Raw genomic sequence first — 21,360 nt, forward strand, 5'->3', positions numbered from 1 at the left:
AAAGGGCTGGCACATCAGACGACACGGCTGTATGTGGTTTCCGTAACTTCGCCATTGTTGGAAGCAATAAGGCCTAATACCCCAAAAACTTACAAGGTTTATAACAGGGCGTTAAAAAGTGTAAAAACCTGGAGCGAAAGTTTCTAACTCACAGGCCAACGATATGTAAGGATTATGTCGATCAAAAATTTTAGATTAAAGATTGACTGTTCTATAGCGAAGCACGCTTGACGGTTGAAGCTTCCACAGCGGTCTCTACCCTGTCTGAAGTCCGATTCAAAGCAGAAAACTTTGTTTCGTGTTTACAGCATGATGCGGTACTACGACAGACATTTAGCTACAGTAATGTACCACTAAATAATTTGGTAATTAATTAATTCACTTGACTCATCATGTTTTTTATTACCAATTTCATTGATAATTGATATCAATGCCAATATACTTAATGGGTATTACAAGTACCTAAAGTATCTCCATACCTTTCGTAATTACAAATTAACCGAGTGTGAATGTACAAAAGCTCTCTATTTTGTAAAGGTTTTATCTCCCACCCAAACAAGACATGGAAAACTTCACATATTCACCCCTCAGACAATATACATTATACATGGTCAGAATATATCTGTAACAGTTTATATTCCGAGTATTAAATCTCAATGTGTATATCACAAAATACACTATACCCCATTGGTGATATAGCTCAGCATATTCATAGAATAGAGAGAAATATAACTGAAGAAGAAATGGAATGTTTCCAGAAGAGATAAGAGATAAAGTACATTAATTTCTTTCAGAAACTTATATCTTTCTTCTTCTATTTTATTATGTTAACTCAATCGCTTAAGAAAAACTTTTAACATGTCTGTAATTGGCATGTATTAACGTTTCATATAGGTTGTGTATGTTGGTATTAGACGTGGCTACTATCGTAATCCTTTTATATACAGATTTTTATCTTTTCAGAACCCTACTCATACTCCCTTATCTTTTAGAACCGATGGCAAATACTATATATCATATATTCATATTATACATTTTATGTTCAGAACTAACTACTGTTAACTAAACCCTTTCATATCTGGAAGAACTTCTTCACTCTAGATGTTATCCCACTTCAGAAGGAATGAATAACTGATGAATGAATGAATGTATGTTTGCTGTATTTAGTGATTATTTTCAGCAGTTTGTATCTTGTCTAGAATATATCTATTGTAAATATTATAATATACACCACACATTACATATATAAATATTTAAAGACCAGTATCATAAATATTATATCATGTTATAAGTACATTCTCATAATATGAAATTGCTCCACATCATCATATCTCATTAGCATATTAGCTAAGTTACATATGACCTAATTATAATAATACCATCATTACAGAACACCTACTTAGCGTACGCCCTGATCAGAATTGTCTGATCAGTTGTCTGAGCAAGTAATAAGATGCTCTAAATGGTATTTCGTCTACATTGCTGCTTTTTACATAATAATGATCTTCCAATCCTTAGTCTGTACTCTTAGTCTGTACCCTTAGTCTGTACTCTCTATACTGTCTTTGTTATAATTCGAGAAAAAGGGGCTTGGTTTACATTGAAACAAATATATAATTGCTTGGTGATCATCGTCGTCATTTGCATTCGAAACTGTTATCACAAATCAGCAGCGACCACTTTCTCAATACAATATGAAGTATCAATATTGATCTGTAACCCTTTCCCCTGTAGGCCGATATATTTTGGAGAATAACTTTCTATTCAACGGCCTTTACAGTATGTAGTTTGTTACTTTAACTCTTTTCTTGACTTTCTACTATCAGTACATGTATGAGAATGCGGGAAATAAATCAGAGAAATGGCTGTGTTTATATTTTTAGAATGGGAGAAGAATTACAGTTATATCAATACTTTAAAGAAGATGAGTTGTTAAGTAGAATAATTATTTGAATGAAAGTCCACGTGTTCCTCCATCGTATACATTTCATGTAAACATCTACACAAATAAATCACAATTTATGCTATGTATGCAACACTTACAGATAATAAGCGCTTACTACACCAATCAAAATACTAATCTGCACTTACAAGAACTGATGATAGACAAATATGTTGTGCCTCTCATCCTTAATATTTTTAGCTCCTAAATCTAGGAGGAAATAAAGACAAAAGCATCTCCAGAAATTCAAGTACCTAATTCGTAAACATATACATCTTAATACGACACTGAAGCAATGTTTCTGAGCAGACAGGGAACTACAACGAATAACGACGCCCCAATATCCATAGGTCCCCAGCTACATTGAAGTGGAATTAATTACTTGATTTATTAGAAGATAGTAAATACATCCTTAAAGAAAACATTATTTTTGGAACAATGGTATGTAGGTCAACTTAAAACTTAGTAAACAACAACAATTGTTCTGATACAAAATCTGTATGAAAATGGTGTTTTGTTTAAATAACAACCAGTAGAATATAGTACGTGCAGCGTGCTATGGGTGTTTACTGTAGTATAATTAAAGTTAGTTGATGTAAGGATGGTCTTTTCTGATGAGTCAAGTTGCTGATAATGAACATTTCTCATAGGTAACTCATAGAATAACAAAATACCATGATACCATTATCTGCCTGGCGGCACGTATACTATCAAAATATATCTTTGAAAGAGTGGTCACTAATGCAAAGTTTATCCTAACCCATCTTCAAACTGATTAAAGTTAATTTGTTACAATCTGTGTGTAAAACCAAAAGAAAAAAGAAACGCGGCTAGTTTAATCCTCAAAATCTGATCCATTACGTTATTAGTAATAAACCCATCTCTTTTCATTGACCAAATGTCAATTGTCTATTAAGACTTAGTTTGTCTGCAGTTCGACAGCGCTTTTCTGATATTATTCCACACTACAAGACAACAGTTGATGGCATGGAGTATACAGCTCATCACTAATTTACTTAACATACCTACACTAGAAACTTATCGCAATCATTTCTTACCGTTACCATAGAAACCAAATAGGCAGAAAAGTTTTAAAACTCAATTTTTTCTGTTTAAAATAATAACGATTTCACCTTAAACAAGACGAGAAAGTTGATATAATCTAATTACAAAAGACTAATTGTGTATATCAAAATATATTACTTAATTCATTAAGGAATCTGTTGGACGGCATAATATGATACTAATTAACGCCGACTCCACCATTTATTCCTAATATTAGTTACTATAAATAACCTCGGCGTTGGCAGCAGATAGTGCTGAGTTGTAGGCGCATATAACTAGTCGAGGGATTTACGTGTTGGACGTATCAGACTGCAGTAGTGTGATTTCTGGTGGAACATTCAGTTAAGGTGAACTTTATTTATTTCAAATACTTGTATTAATAACTATCCCATCGCACTTAAAATTAAGTTGATTTATATGTTATAAATTTATAAAACAATTTACCTAATATGTTTATTGGCAAAATCTTTAAAAGTATTCGTTAAAAGTAAGAAAGTCGTTTGAGAATTGTGGTTATTAAGTTTTCAACTTTAATTTGTTTTGCGTATGACTGAATGTATTTTGTTTCTTCTAAATTATGTTCCCAAAAAATTATCTATTCGGAAATTAACAAAACAAAGTCTTGATAGAAACAATAATTTGGGATTGTTTTATCGCGTTGACCTTATAAGGTCCAGAGTAAACAGTATTGTTCATCAATGAAATCTTTCATTTTTTTTTTTTTTTTTTTTTTTTTTTTTTGGCACCTTGTTTGCGTGAAATAATTTAGATTTTAATATAATACATGCTCTCTTCAAAATCGTTTAGAAACAATAGCTTTTCTTGTATTAGTTGGTACATTTTTGACTTCAGTTTCGGTTCAATTTTAGATTACAGGTTTTACCAGCAGCGTTAATGCCCGATTTTATGCCATACTATTTTGTTATATACAGTAAGTTAATAACGATGCCCATACATGTCAATTCTAACAAGCGACGGTATGCTATTTTTGATATCACGAGTAGCATCACTTTGGATTAGCGGCAGTTAGATGTATATCATTTAGGATTCTTCACTATAATAAATATTTCAAGTACATTAACTGTCAACATCAATGAAATATTGCGAATAAGTTGGCTACCTTGAGATAATATTTCCGAGATTTTAAGGAGGTCAAATGAAGGTTAGACAGTTAACGTGTTAATGAAGCGAGATGTTTACATCTTAATTATTCATGAAAATGCTTAAATTCTCTTTACCTTGCATCCACTCTATTGATGTATTCACCTTTGATCTCGAACATTTCTGCTAATGTGATCTTTACTTTTAAGGCCTGGTTTTAAAGGAGAACCTTCACTATCCGTTCGACCAAGCATACCTTAGTTTCAAAAACAGGATTTGTTTTAGTTTACATAATCAGTAATAGTGTTCACAGCTCATCGTCGAAATTTGAGCCTTCAAATCCATAATTATTCACGTTTTAAAGTTAAAAATTCGACTCTAATTTTAGTGAGACTATGCCATATATAGAAACACATAATATAGGAATAGAGAGTAAAATTTCTAGTTTGAGGTCTATTTGAAGCACAATAAAGACCCAAATCAATCCCCGAAAATGCCGACTGTTTCCCTTTAATGCCATGAAATATCATAGTGACAATTTTCCACCTGGGCAATTAAGTTTTTGAAGTGAGGTGCTGACAATTTTTGACAACATAGTTTTGTTCATAATAGAATTCATGATATCAATACTGTTTTAATAAGTCTCACTTTACTGGGACAAGGTAGTCCAATTAATGAGCTTAACAATTCATGATCATTACATAACGTCTACGGTATATTTGTTTTGATCTTATCTCCGATCTCAGATCAAATGACAGCATTTGATATCTTTGACCTACTTTAACTTTTATTGAAGCAGCGGGAAGAGATAAAAGTGAGAAATGAATTTTGCTACTTATCTTGATTATAGTAGGACATCTGATGCATTCAGTTTTAGATTATTCTGACTTCTAAGCATACCAAGATGTTTAAATGTGAGCTTTAAATATGATTCAAACACGTTCAGGTTTTTAAACCAAAACGACTGTTTACTCGGAGGTGACGCCTTTCCAAACATTCTTGTTTACGATCAACCAAAGTGATTCTCAAATCACATCCTTTGATTGCGCCACCATTTTTAGGTACAATATTATGAAAACAAGCTTATTAACAATGGTTCGGATTAACGGTTACTTCTACATAGTAAATATTCCGTTCCCGGATTATCGGCAACCGGATAAACGCGGCTCCACTGTATGGAGGTGGTTTGCGAGGCACGGATTGCAGTCAAAACAATGGTATTTGCCTTTGCAGTGAGGCGATCATGATTAAGACTGGAATATCTTGACTAGTACGCCAGTTTTGATATTATAATACACAATGTACTTTTACAAAGTTTTCAATTTTTACATCATCCGCGGACAGCTGCAATGTACCTTACTCTGAGAATTTCTTGTTGTTTACACAACTAAACATAAATTGCATATGAAGCAACTTGACGTGAGGTTGAAAGAGTGCCAAATGAGAATTTCAGTATTAGTATTTTGACAGTGACAACAGCACAGTCTAGAACAGTAACCGATATTACTTTTCCATGTCCTCTAACTATAAAAGGCTGCATGGCAATAGGTTATTTGATACTTTAACTAGATTTCTAGATGCGGAATCTTTCAATTTCAAGCCAATTGATTAGATATTCCGATATGAAATAGAGTCTGTACGGTGTAGATAATTGGATGCTGTAAATTGTGTTTATAAGTCATATAAATACCTCGAAGCTCAGTAAGGTTAAATTTACCATTTAAGAGTTAAGTTTTTAAATTCTTTAAATTATCTCTTGGAAGATATTCAAAATCAGTTTGCACCTGAAAATGCAATTAATTATAAAATATTATGTGGTTCTTTACATACCATAGATTAGCTTTCGAAAATGTTTTCTATACAAATTGTGAGTGTGTTACCAATTTCACCGACAGAAATTTCTGGAATGATAAACTGTTTTGAGATAATAGATAAAAACGAAATAGTAAACATTGTAAACATTGCATTGTAAACGTTACATTTTGATGGTGGACAGTATGATGTTGTCGGTCCTCTGTTACCCAATAAGGTTCAGACAATTATATTACACGTGGCATTTAAAGTAAGATTTGACAGTAATGATCCACAAAACAGATTTGGCATTTTTGCAGCAAGGTTTATACAGATAACATTACAGTTTGTAATAACTAATATAAATCAATCAACTACTTAAAATTATATCACCATTTTTACTTGATACGAATTACGTAATGAATTCTAATCAGCATAATTTTCAATTCTGAATTTTCCTTGAAATGTGATTGTTACGCCAAGTTTCAGATATAAATGTAACCAAACATAGTCAGGTGGGAAATTGATCGACATTTCATCAGTCGACAGCGGAAATGTTTTAACAATCTTGAGTTATGTTTATATAATATTTAAAGATACATGTGATACCTGCATTGGGGTTTCTTTTGAAATCATTTCCCTTTTTGTCTTGGTTCCAAACTAAATCAAACAACAACAAACACCTCGTCTGTAAATCCAACATTATAGTACCTTTTAAATTCAGGAAAGTATAAATGGAAGCATCAAGTTATCAAGCTTCATTCCAAAGAAAACATTTTAAATATTGACTTGTTTGCCTGAAGACAGGATGTATTATGTATCACATACATTTCAAATAAAAAGGTTATTTAAGACATAAAACAGAAAGTGATTATGAATTGAACATACTGTGTACGAAAACATGCCAAAATCCATGTAAATAGAATACAACTATTTACATTTTAAACAAATCGTAAGCATGAAAAACCTTCAAACGTGAAATTTTGGGAGCTTCTTGCATTTATTACATCAATGTGGTTTCGCTTTAAAACATAAAAAGACAATTTAGTTTCGATGAAATCATTAGTGAAAGAGATCATTAAAGATGGATTGAAAAGATACCAGAAAAATTGTATAGAACATATGTTCATGATGTACTTTGTTGTTTTAGTAATCAACTATTATGAAAAGATTCAACATGAACTTAGATCAAATTACTCTTACATTACCAACAAATTATACACTGCGCACAAGTATTTTCATAGTAAACATGGTGCATTCTACATAATAATTACCTATAAAGAGAAGCTAGATTTTATATTTTTGGCAAAGAAGGCCTGCTTTCAACTTTCCAAGACTTCTTCATTTAACATAATAATTAAGGGTCTTAATCAATATTCAACAAGAGATGCTTTATCAAATTATCTCGTGATTATTATTATGCCCCCGATATCAATTGGCATCGTTTGAAAGGAACCTGCATGATGCACTTCCGCTTTTATATTTTATTGATCACATATTATGTACAAATTTCCTGGCATTGGCGTATTCATACATATGTTTTTTCTAGAATTCCAGACCATCGTATTCTAGAAAACATATTTAACATATTAAAATATCTGTATCTTGATCAGGATATTGACTGAAGAATTTCTTGTAAGCTATTTTGAACCTAAGTAATTCGTTCCATATACCTTGAACAAATACTACATTAGTGTAAGTTTTACCGTTTGATATAACAATTATTTAGGAATGATGCATAGAATTTTAGGAAACATGATAAGATAACAATATTTCTGAAGAAATGAATAAAATAAGCTCAGCTTTCTACAATACTGTACATTATGATAATTTTCAGATTTTAAACAGAACTAACTAGTACACATTCTATATTTAATTAAACTTCAAACCATACTTATGACACCATAAATATAGTTTCTGCCTTTTCATAACTGTTCCCCTTTCATTTAAATACAATTTTTCGTTTATATTCCAGTTCCAAGATGGACAGTCCTCATATTAAAGATAATAGTGATGGAACTATTACAGTGGAATACCAACCTAAATCAGTAGGGAAACATGAAGTCCAGATGGAATATAATGGTGCCAGCGTTAATGGTAACATTTTATTGTATACTCTTTGATCTCATAAAATAAGATAAATAAATTCCAAGATGAAATGACCAGAGTCTTTCATTTAGAGACTGGCTTAGAACATGAAAGATCACATAACTTTTTCTCTTTAAGTATATGGGAGGAGTGAAACTATTGGACTAATTGAAGTTTATTCAAATGTTATTTGGAAATTGAATGTTTATACAGATAGATAAACTGCATACTGAATATCAGACTCTAACAGACCTCGTTTTATCTTATACAACAAAAATACAAAACGAGTATCAAGATAGGCTTTAAATAACAATTCACCATATATCTCCAATTTAGACCGTTCACTTCAAAGTTTGAAAGATGAACAAACGGTTTATCTGACAAACTGAATACACATAGTTCATCCCAAAATAAACTGTCTGAAAACACATGGTTTATCTGGCAATAAACTGTCTGGAGACAAATTGTTCATCTAACAACTGGCTGTCTGAAAACATACGATTTATATGACAACAGGCTGTCTGAAAACACATGTTTTATATGACAATAGACTGTCTGAAAAAAACGACTGTCTGGAAACACATGATTTATCTGATAATAAACTGTCTGAAAACACGATTCATCTCACAAACAGACTGACTGAAAACACACGATTCATCTCACAAACACACGGTTAATTATATTTTTTTCCATATTATGAGATTAAAGAATTTGTTAAAGTGTGTATGTTACATGCAATGTTGGTTAAAAATGATACTTTTGGGCGTTGCTGTCCCACTATGTGAAACATCAGAGGCAAGGTATCAATATTCCTGTATGAAACCTCGTGATTGCTCGAGTTTAAAATCTTGTAAGAATAATGGCTTAAAAGAAAAATACAAAAATAATTGTGTACAGGAAACCTGTCAGCTTCCATTAACAGTTCAAAATAATATAATCTTCGAGTTCTCTTTCTTTTTAAAAACAGAATCTGAATCTTTCCGCTTTATCTTATCCCTTTCACATAGCCTGGCATTCTTCCCGATCTCTCACGCCTGTTGTTTCTATTACTTAGATTTATATAGGATATTAGCTGTTTGGCAATCTTTAATGTTTAATTATCTACGAGAACCAGAACTGCACTACTCTGTTTGAGGTAGTTGAAATTCATTAAAATATGTTTATTATATTGTTATCATTGTAAATCTACCCTCCAAAAACCCGGCAAAAAAAAACTTATTTGGCTATTCATTTTTTATTTAAATTATACTCAAGCATCTACAAAAGCTGTTATTGTTTCCTATTTTCTAAGATGCCGTATACAATACAAACTCACGAAAATGAACTTTATATATTCTTCAATGTAATCAAGAATGAGTTGAACAGAGAATTACAGCCTTAAATTGTTGAAAGCTTGAGTAAAATATAATAACAACATATTACATTGATAATTGTTTCCGCATATTAATTGCTTTTTGGTTTTTAGTATATGATTATTGAAAGATATCCAAAAGATAACGTCTATGTAACATGCACTACAGCAAATGCTTTTTAAAAAATAAAAACAACTTTTAATTTTCACATCAGCACTATTTAGTTGTTATAGTTGTGACCTTGGTCAGATTCTTAAAGAGAATCCCAGAAGTGTTATCTTTCACTTTAACAGAATCCAAATCTGACATGAAAATATGGGGAACGCATGGTGATTAGTTATGGTGATTTGTTGATTACATATAATCTGTAGTAAATTATAGGTTGATTTAGAACAGAATAAGTGACCGTGAAGAAGATAACACAGCGTCTTATTCTGATGTTCTCCTTACAGAACATTCCATACTACATATAAAACAGGCCTGCCATAAAGATAACATACTGTTCAGAATGAGAAAGTTTCAAGCACCGATGTATTCTCAATATATTTTGAAAAAGATTAAACAAGAGTTGGCATTATATAAAGTTGCATATATTTCACTTTGCTAGAAAAACAATTTAATGAAACTATCTTTCCAAAATTCAGATATGGTGCAGTGAACGTTTTCTGTGGTCGGATTTTTTAAAAGAATAACATTAATGATTAAATATCCATCTGATCTCAATATGGCCATAACGAAGAAACCGTACTTCCGGTCTCATTTGAATACAGCTTTAAACAAAACAATCCTTGACCTTCATCTGTACCATAGCATTTCTCAGAGTTCAGAATTTAACATTGATACTTAACATTTACATTTACCAGACATTACAAATCGACAAGATACATTGATAAGATACAAGGTATTCAAGTTAGAAAATCTAAACCTTTTACACCACGTATTATTTACCTGATGCACAGAGAAAACCACCCATCGTAAAGTTTAATTCCCAGTAGAATATGTTCACATGGAAATAATAGAAATGTCAAGAATATTATATAACTAATCTTGTGGGTGCAACTAGCCAAATTCCTCACAGATTCATACGGATAAATTTAAAATTGAATTCGGGTTGAGAAAGAACTATGATTGATAAATAAATAAGGTAATTATAAGACAAAAGGAAAGGTTTAAGGTTGATCAGTTTATTGTACAGGTGTAATCCAAATAAATGATGATTATCAATTATATGTTTTAACCTTTATTTGAGAAAGTGAAAGAATTGAAAGATTTTGCGTTGATAGGATACAAAGTTTACATTCCTCTGAGAAATTCCGACTAAAAATTGGAAAAGAATTGTCATCTGTAGAAACAAATTTCAAATTATGACATATTCGTAGGCTTATATTTTAATAAATGCAAAGTAATTGGAATTCCATCGCAAACATTTTGAAGCTGTAAATTTAAATTAATCAACAAAATTGCGAACACAGAAAGAAACAAAACCACTGTACGTTGCACAATAGTTTCAGTCGATTGAGCAATAAACATAACAGACAAGACATTGACAAGTACAACAACTTATACAAAACCTAAAATTGAGAAAAGCAGCCAGTCTACAGACAACAGGTACAATTGTAAGTGTAACCTGACACGGTGTATTACCACAACTACTGGTGCCAAAAGGTTAATATTTTTAATGATATAAAGTACTTATTAATGTAACCTTCTTATAGCTATAATGAGTACAGTGTGTTACTTTAGTCTTTGATAATATATCACTAACACTAATTTAATAAATATGTACTCAAATTGGTCTTCTGAATTATTGTGTAGAGACGCATGAGTTATAAAGCCCAGGTGGTTACACATAAAAGGCAAAAAAGAATAAATAAAAGTCTGCAAATAAAAGAATGCATTTATAATAATTGCATATTAACAACATGTTTTATTTAGACAAGAATAGACAGTTGTCAATCTGTGTGTTAGATATTAAATCAACATTTTTATACTATCAAACTCTTTTCAACTGAATTCGGTGTATACGTGAATAATATCATCTATGCATACCGATGTCATAAGAATCACATCTATAATGGTTGTTTCTCAGAAAGTTCACGAAGTTTCGCAATAAATTGATATTCAAACAGTTAGTCTACCTGAGGAAATACGTGTTTAATATCTTCATGTGTGATGTAACTACCTCATAATTGTAATACAGTATTATGAAATAATCCTCGGGTATTTCTACCTGAGTTATTTTAACATATTTCAAACTTCAGTTTCCAAAACATCATTAAGCTAGAAGAATTCCTAAAACAAATAACTGCTGGTAAACGTTCATTTTAGCTTAGTAGCTTTTTCAGTGCCATTTGTTGTTTTGCTTGGCACATACCAAAGAAAAGTTGAGAAGTAAAATAATAGGCACTCTTGAATGGAAAATAAACTATTAGGAGGTAAAAAGCTGTCAGAATATTGTTTAATTGTTTTCTTGATTATTTCTCCTGTTAAATACCAGCTAAGAATGGAATCAAACAGACATGACCTTATAAGCTGCATATACTTACATCCTTGAAACATGACTTCTCCATTACATATCTATATTCAAAGAGTTGAATGCACTGTCGACAAAAAGAACCCATTATAGACATAACATTAAAGGTGTTGAAACAAACAGTGAGAATTATATTATATCATCTCATCTAAATTTATTGGTGATCTATCTTCTCGTCAGATTTCTCAACAAGACGTTTCCTTATTGTAATACTCCCAATGTAATGTTTGACAACTGTCGTGTCATGACATTGTAACCTGTAGAATCACAAATATACTAGTATGGCTTCAGAAAAGATACTGTCGATCGAGTTTCAGTCATTTGTACAAGGTTTAGATGCTCTGGAAGTATTATAATCTCCAACATCGATAACAAGCATATACACCCTGCACAAATATGTTCAGACACACCAAAAAGATCAAATTAACGATGATATGTGTGTTCAATTACAGGTAGTCCATTTCAATGTATAGTAGATTCTGTTGGTGGTGGGTATGTGACTGCTTTTGGTAAAGGTCTGCAGGGAGGTGGTAGTGGAGAAGTTGTAGAGTTTACAGTTGTTGCTCAACAAGGTCACGCTAGTAAGTATACGTATTGATTACCGTTCAGACAATAGCAATTAATCTAGCTATAACAATGTTGCCCCAATTCTTTCAGAAATGCCGAGAATGAGTTATTAAGTATTGTTCTATAATTTTTACAGTTTTTATCCATCCATTAACTACTTTACAGTAAAATCTTTAAAAAAAAACAATTAGTTTCGTCAGTTATGTTCAGCATTCTTTCGTTATGTTAATTATCTATTATGTGTTTGTAGGAGATTTACAAGTAGTCATTGATGGACCTGGTAAAGTTGATTTAAATAGAAAAGACAATGCTGATGGTTCAATTGATTTCAACTTTATGCCTATGACACCTGGTGCCTATAATCTTAATATTAAATATAATGGTAAACATATCAAAGGTTCACCCTTCACTACCAAGATATCAGGTAATTGTTCTTTCACCAAATTCAGACTACGTTGCCTTCAATGGAGTTTCGATCGTTTTGATAAATCATCCATTAACTGATCGCACATAAATGAAGTCATTTGCAGCTTGTGGAGTGAGACCGAGAATCGTTCAGTGAAATACACTATTCCAGTGTGGGTAAAGGGATGGGGCAAATGGTTTGTATACCCAATTGTTCACTCACTTCATTTCAAAAACATTTGAAAATATGAATTATACGTTTTTCTGTTGAGAGAACCTCTCAAACGCCCCAGTTTGTCCCATATCTAACCCAGTCTCTGGAGGCTATCGCCTTCACTGGCTCTACTTTACGTTGCGAAATCTATTAAACTATGTTTATAATAATGTATTTTACACGGTTATCTTTGACGAACTTCTATAGATATCACATTTCTTATTTTATTAGGTGCTGGTAGAAAGCGTTCTCAACTTTCATTAAGTAATAGCAGTGAATATAATCTAAAAATAGTCGAATCTAATGTAGTTAATTTGGTTGGTTCATTAAAAACACCAGAAGGCTCAGTTGAACCTGTTATCTTAAAGAAACTGGGTGACGGTGAATTGGGTACGTATTGCATTTCATATATCAGGTTTTCTTCTTATCTTCAGCTGGCTGCATTTTAAAAAGAATTTAAAAAAAAAAGTCATATCGTTACAATTACCACTCTTGAAATCTTTATCACATTTCCTTACACCCTTCTTCATCTTCTACCTGATATAACACATTGTTAGCATTCTCGCTTTAAACTAAATATATGTTAATGAAAGACTTTGAGAATGATAAATAAATCACCACCCAGTTCAAAATTCTTAATTGAGTAAATTATACTTTCTAAACAGCTGGAACAAATCAGATTGTTGAAATAACTATAGCTATATATAAAATCTATCTAAAGTTTGCTCTTGGGATTTTTTCATTTTAGCAAATTAATACGTTTCTCACAATGGCGATATTTAGTTATTTACCACAGATATTATTTGAACTAGGTCCATGAATATTTGAATGTAACAATATCCTTTATTTAATTCAAGGAATTGCTTCATTTAGCCCCAAATCGAAGGGAAAATATCAGCTCAATGTGTATCAAGATGAACACGCAATCAAAGGAAGCCCCTTCTCAATCCAAGTTGGTGATAATGAAATAGCTCATGCTGCCAAGGTCCATGTAACTGGTGCTACAACAAGCTGTGTTGCTAATGATACAAATGATTTGAAAATTGATACTACAAACGCTGGTATGTTCTTTTCGTGTTTTTCTCTTAACTAACCTTTAAGACCTTTTACTTAAGTTTTAGAAGTATTCTAGAAACCAAGCTTTCTGTAATCAGATCGTCGGCAACTGACATATTGGAATAGGTCTTCTTATTGCTTTTGGTATCAGTTTAGTAACTGAATGTTCACTATGTTTTCTGATGTTTAGGCTATGGTAGTTTAAGTGTGGCAATTGAAGGACCTCATAGATCTGAAATAGATTGTCTTGAAGCTAAAGATAGAAAGTATGATGTACATTACAGTCCCCATGAACCAGGAATATACATTTTAAATATAAGATATGCTGATGACCATGTCCCAGGTAAGATTTGCAAACTATAGAGAACAAACACCAAGGAGGGTACTTGGGAAGCTGCGAATACCATGCTTGATAAAAATGATCCTATTTGTGGTTGACTTTTGTGTTACCTTACTCATTGTGGGCGACAGGAGCATAAAACAAGAGGCACGAGGAGCCCAGGACAAGGATAATACCTGAATCTGTATTCAGCCTTATAATGTGTACGCGATGCATTTGAGTCAATAGGTTAATACTGGTACGACTAGATCTGCCTTTGTCGAACTATATTCAATAAAGAGATATTCAAGAATGTTGACTGTTTTTAAGACTATAATTAACTGAAATGATCCTTATATAAAGATTTGATTTTTATTGTTCATTATGGGAAAATTGTGTTCCAGGAAGTCCATTTTTATTGGAAGCTAAAGGCAATCCTTCAGGAAGGATAAGAGAAACAGTTACCAAGGTAATGGAAGCATGTGATGCTTCTCAACCTGGCAAAGATAATACTTTTATCCTAAAGATACCAGGTAAATGCTAATGCAACATTTTTATGCAATAAACAGACACTTTATATACTGTGGTGTAACCTATTTTCGTGGATATAAGGATTCATCACCGAATTTCGTCAAAGTTAAAAAAAACTAATTTTTTTTTTATGTCTTAAATGTTTCCTCAGATATTCTACAAAATAATTATAATTGGTTTATTTCTATTTTCTTTATGAATCCTTCACTTTGACCCATATTTCATGAGCAACCAACTCGGCAACGGCGGCAGAATCCGTCACCTATTTTCGTGTACAATGTTTGATCTATAAATAAGGCTAGAAAAACACGTTGTATGGATACCGGGTGGTATAATTTACTTTTCTTAGTATTTATCTTTAATATCAGTTCATTATAACTAGTGGCAATTCCTTCAAAGAACCACGATTTTAAAAAAATATAGTGACTGACAAAATAAGATACGTAGCGTGATTTATTGCTAAAAGTCACCGAAACAACATAAGAATAAGGTCCACTTTGTGTTCCATAGAAATTTTTTTGCTAACATGGAATCCGCTAGTTGATCACGTGACTTCATTCGTTGGACTACATTCTAGCAGACGACACTTGGAATTCCGACTACCGCTTGGGATAATAAGGAAATTCGGCCGATAAAAAATGGTGACGTTTGGTAATAAGTGAAATCCGCCATTTTGTATTTGTCAAAGTATACATTAGTACATTTTACCTTGCTTGAAACTACTGGATTCATTCTACTAGCTGACATTGTAGAGACAACCCGTGTTTATCAAAACAAGCTAATGCGGAGGTCGCGCAAGGTCGCACATGTGAATTATTAATCATTTCCGGAAATCCACGAAAAATAGATTTCCACGAAATTAGGTTACTTGACTGTACATAAGTTTAAGTTAAAATTGACTTGTCATCAGTTTGTGAAAGCACAAGTCATACAAGATGTAACAGACTATAGATACCTTTGATGACAAACTTACAGATTAAAAGAAACTCTCAATTAGGTAGCTGCATTGCTGTCCTTTCTTTTGATAACAGTATGCATTTTTTTATTCCTAGGAACAAATCCCTTTGATATGGAAGCTGCAATCACCAACCCAGATGGTGCCACTGAATTATGTGACGTTGTTGATGAAGAAGATTTCCATTACTTGATTCACTTTAAACCAGCTATCTCTGGTGTTCATATTCTGAGTGTCAAACACAAGGGTCTTCATATCGCAGGTTTGTTAATACATGTATTAGTAGACTGTCATTAGATTCTATGGTTACGTTTTCAAAGTTATGCTGATGTGAAATATAGGCTATTTGACGAAGTAAAAGAATATCCATGTGAGATGCACCAAGTTGACAAGCAATGGCATGTCCCCAATCCGTGTACCAATACGAGGTATGAACAAGGACTTCTTAATCAATGACAAAGTGAAGCAAGGCTATAACAACCATGTACCTAAGCTAATGTGTAGACACTTTCTTATTTTGACATAACATTTTATGTTTTCAGGGAGTCCTTTCCCTTATTCTGTCGGCCAGTTGTCACAGGGAGGCTTCCATAAGGTACAGGCAGGTGGACCTGGTTTGGAACGAGGTGAAGTTGGAATATCAAGTAAGTAAAATAAACGATCTCGATGGAATATTATAAGATTTGAAGTGCTTTCTAAACTCAATGCTCAAGCACTTTAATCTTAAGAAGATTTAGGAATTTGATGTACAAAAATAATAATACTACAAAACTGTTACTTTTTTCGGTTTTAGACGACTTCAATATTTATACTCGAGAAGCTGGTCCTGGTTCTCTTACAATCTCTATTGAGGGACCTTCCAAATGTACTATTAAATTGGAAGAGAGACAAAATGGTTCCCTGGGATGCAGTTATTTCTGTAAAAATGCAGGTATGTGTTTATTGACATGTAATTCGAACATCAAGTCAGCTCTTTAAGAAAATTGAATTAGCTCGTGTGCTATTTGAATTAGACTCATTACATTAACTTAAGATGGTGTTCCCATTTATTCATGAATTTGCAAAGAATTACATCATATAAAATCAGACGTTTGAATATTTATCCACGTGGACTATTATTGTTTTGATAACGGTTTTATAGCCTATATAATTTATCTCACCTGCTAATTACAGGAAGATATGGTGTTCATATTAAATTTGATGATCATCATATACCAAATTCACCTTTTATCGTTAATGTTGCACCTGACAGCGGTGAAGCCAAGAGTGTTTCAGTCCAATCATTGAAAGATAGAGGTTTACAAGTAAGTCGTGTATCACATACGACCTAATTCACATGTAAAGTGCTGTTAATGATATGGTGACTAAAGTATGTACGATGAATTTCTGAAAATAACTGTTTCTGAAAATTAATCTTCATCAGGGAACAAATCTCTGTCTTGAAAAATATGTTATATTATATTGGAACCTTGTTGTTCTAGTTATGGGAGTCAAATTTCTGACGACAAGCAGCATTTTTCATGTTTCTTTGGATCCAAGTCCATCGTGTGAGGCTAATGCAAACTTGAAGAAATAACAAGGTTTTGTGGTTTCAACGTACTTAATATTCGTCGCCTGTGTCAAACTTCACTGCGCCTGAAATATTTGACATTTGACTTAAACTGTTGGTTTCTATTTGTAGGTTGACAAACCAAATACATTTGCTGTGCATTTGAACGGAGCTTCTGGTACTCTCCACGGTACTATCAGATCGCCTACTGGTGGACATGAAGATTGTTTCATCCAAGAAATGGACAGAGGAGTTTATGCTGTTCGATTTATACCAAAAGAGAATGGTGTTCACTATATTGATATTCTCTTGAATGATGCCCATATTCCTGACAGTCCATTTGCTATAATGGTTGGTCATGTTGGAGCTGACCCTGCTTTAGTTACTGCTACTGGACAAGGTTTAGAAACTGGAAAATGTGGTACGTTTTAGTCAATTTCATTATATTAAACAGATTCATCACTTCGCGTCGCACTGAGAACCTACGATTCTTTAGCGAATCGATTTAGTGTAATATGAATTTGTTACATTTAAAAGTCGGACAGCGAGGATATATTTATACTTTATCAAGTGGGGGTTGGTTCGCTCTGAGGGTTTAAACGCTTTATTATGAAAACTTATCATAATTCAGGTTCCAAGAACAAGTTTGTTGTAAAGACAGCTGGTGCTGGAACTGGTATTTTAACTGTAATGGTAGAAGGTCCTTCTAAATCAGCCATAAGTTGTAAAGAATTAGATGAAGGTTACGAATTCTCGTACACGCCGTTTTCAGTTGGCAAATATCTTATCACCATCAAATATGGTAATATACCTATTGCTGGCAGTCCTTATCAATCAGAGATTACAGGTAGGCTTTAATGTCTTGTTAGTTTGTACTCTAAACAGCTTAAAAAATAAAACGAGAAACATTTTGAAAGCATTATATTATGTCGACAACTTATACCATTATTTTAAATAAATACAAACTGCTACTATCAAAACTGTAAAAAAATGTTTAATTTGTGTACTATTTATTTGTATGTTTGTTAATTGTTCTTTCCTGTTACCGTGTTAACAATTTGTTTGCATGTTACATGAATACGTGTAGTAGATATGCCTTAGACATTTATTGTGCCTGTAGAGTATTTTATCTCAATGGTGCTGAATATTCAATTCTATGTATTATACGTTATTGAACTATTATGACCAATGTCTCTTGTGGCAGATAATGCATAAACATACAATAATTGTCGAGTTGGCCCATATTTTCATTACCTGTACCGGTTACCACACACATTTCTTTTTTACCACTTTATTCCTATTTATCTTCAAATTCACTCAGTCAAATCTTATAAAACCACCCAAAGAATTTTCCTTCACTAAACCTTTTAACAAACCTCAGATTTACGTTAAACATTTTACTTTCTTTTTCCTTATTTCCAGGTGGAAGTAAGTGACATTTTGTCCTTAAAAAGTTTTCATTTTTTCTATCTTAGTGTTTTCACGTATTCCCCTATACTAATGTCAACCTTGACTTCTCTTCTTTCAACAAATTTCACTTTTAGAGAATGGTTCATGGGTAATTCAATAATCAAGATGGCGTTGTGTTGTACAGTGGCTTTGTAATGCTTTTTGTCTAGACATAGCATTTGACTACACTACACCCATTTTATAATAAAATTCATTCCAATAGCCATTTTACAAAAAAAAAATAAACTACAGTTTTACACCTTTATTCACCTATTCAATTCACATTCTCCCTGCAGACATCATCCTCAGGATTGTTTGTGGCTGGCCCTCCGTATGCTTTATCTGTATAGTTCTTCATTTGCTCAGAAGCAAGATGAAACGATAATTGAAACATCGCTACATTTGGTTTAATAATTTTGTCGTCATACTGCATGTTATTTGTAGCAGCCTTTCGCTGAGTGGCATTTAATACGTACATTAGTTTGATGAAATATTAATATTTCTCTTAGTTAATTATTCTTATGTTTATATGAAATATTTTACTATTTAGTTTAGCTATCTTTTATTTTGTTTGGGGAAAACATCCCATGTAAAGTTTGTTTTAAGTGTAAAATTGTGTTCTGTCCATGCTAAAAGTAAAATAAGAATAAAGACTTCCTACAACGCGAGAACTAATTTCACAATCAATTTTGCAGGTACCGGACGCAAGCCAGCACCAATAACTGAACAATCTACTATGATTGTGGAAACAGTTGATAAGAAAGCTGGTGCTGGAAGTAAGAAGGTGTTTAGAGGTGATGCCAGTAAGGTCACTGTTCGTGGACCTGGTTTGAAGAAAGCTTTCAACAACAAACAACAGAAAATTACTATAGATGTCAAGGAAGCTGGTAAGCAATTATTCTGACATCATTTTTTCAATGATTTCTTTAACATTATTAATTGTTCACTTACATATATAGGCCCTCAGCAGCATTTTACTTCGTTGATTGGATTTGTTCTCTATACTCTGTTTCTTTACTTTTTATTAATGAAATTGTTTTGACACAAATGCATCCATCTGATGTAGGTTTGTGGGCGTTTTGTTATGAATACACATTACGAGCTATACATTATACTATGTTTTTAAGCTTAGATTTTCTCTGTATTTACAGGTCTTGCATTACTGACATGTGGTATGATCAGTCCATCAGGTCATCCAGAAGGTGAACTATTCCTCAAGAAGATGACAAATACAACCTATGAATTATTATATAAAGTAGTAGAAGCTGGTGAACATACATTATATATAAGATATGGTGAGGATGACATTCCTGGCAGTCCCTTTTCATTGAGCACCTAAATTATCTTTTTCTCTTTCAAATATACCAACGACAGTTTTAATTATTATCAACGAATTTTTCATAATTTATCAATAATATTTTCTAGTCTATCATACTTCGATATTGTCTCGTTGAAAACCTATATTAATCTCTGATGTTGCAATGCCAGTATTATCACGCTAAATATCAAAAGGTTTAGTTTTGGACACTGTAAACAGCATGGCTGAATATACACAATGGAAATGTCAGTATTTCTGTTAAATACTAAGTAACAGTTGTGTGATTTTTCTATAATATTCAATACTAATGATATACTATGGCTAATGTATTGTAAACGAAGAATTATACTAATTGTGACAAGTAGACATTTGTTGCAAATGGTCATTGTACATTTTACAATACCAACAGTCTACGTTGTTTAGAACTTTGAATCCAAATATTTTTTTATTTGTTAATTATTTATTCATCAACTGGAACTCATATATTCTAAAAGAAAGGAGTCACATATAGCTGTTTTCCACAAACCTTTACGTTAATATTAGGATATTGAAGTTTACATTCTCTACTTTTGTGTATTATCAGTATTTCTTTTCTACTTTCCCAGTATTATAAACCGACCTTATTCCCTTGTAGTTTTTCAGATATAAATTGTAATGCCTGGCTATATTGATATTTCAGTGGTGTCGCGTAATATAATAGTGTTGATTATTCTAAATCGGTTTAATGTGATATTATAGGGTTGTTGTGTGAAATAAATGTCAGATTCTCTATTAATGCCTTTTGTCCTCATCTCCCCATGTATTCAAGATAAAGATATACTGATCCGTCAAAGTAAGTGTGTTCAAGGCAGAAATTATAAATTGTTTTTCGATCAAATTCTAGATGAATCCTTAAACCTCGGCTGAAGAAGGGGCTTAATTCTCGCTTGCTGGGTCCCAAATCCCGTTGATCGCAACATAACGACGCTGCTAATGAACTTTTCACATGAGAAAATATCAATCAAAAGTGAGTAAATATTTCATAATGAAAGCTGTTTATAACAGTAATACCCTGTCTGGTGCCATACTCGCCAGAGCTGCTTAACACACACACCAAACAAAACAAAAAGGAACGTTTGTCATTTA

At 32.5% G+C, this 21,360-nt stretch overlaps 1 protein-coding gene across 1 annotated transcript; it reads left to right on the forward strand.

Annotated features, from left to right (window-relative positions):
* Nucleotides 1-3,086: 3,086 nt before the first annotated feature.
* On the forward strand, nt 3,087-21,008 carry LOTGIDRAFT_221912 (hypothetical protein). Its single transcript, XM_009066339.1, has 16 exons — nt 3,087-3,354; nt 7,875-7,996; nt 12,325-12,453; nt 12,690-12,863; nt 13,290-13,448; nt 13,916-14,119; nt 14,305-14,457; nt 14,838-14,966; nt 16,017-16,181; nt 16,462-16,563; nt 16,713-16,850; nt 17,093-17,223; nt 17,601-17,889; nt 18,100-18,315; nt 19,613-19,804; nt 20,069-21,008. Exons 2-16 carry the CDS (start codon nt 7,882-7,884, stop codon nt 20,254-20,256), a joined length of 2,484 nt encoding a protein of 827 aa, XP_009064587.1. The 5' UTR covers nt 3,087-3,354; nt 7,875-7,881; the 3' UTR covers nt 20,257-21,008.
* The last annotated feature ends 352 nt before the right edge of the window (nt 21,009-21,360 follow it).

This window comes from Lottia gigantea (assembly GCF_000327385.1).
Source record: "Lottia gigantea unplaced genomic scaffold LOTGIsca_75, whole genome shotgun sequence".
NCBI lineage: Eukaryota > Metazoa > Mollusca > Gastropoda > Lottiidae > Lottia > Lottia gigantea.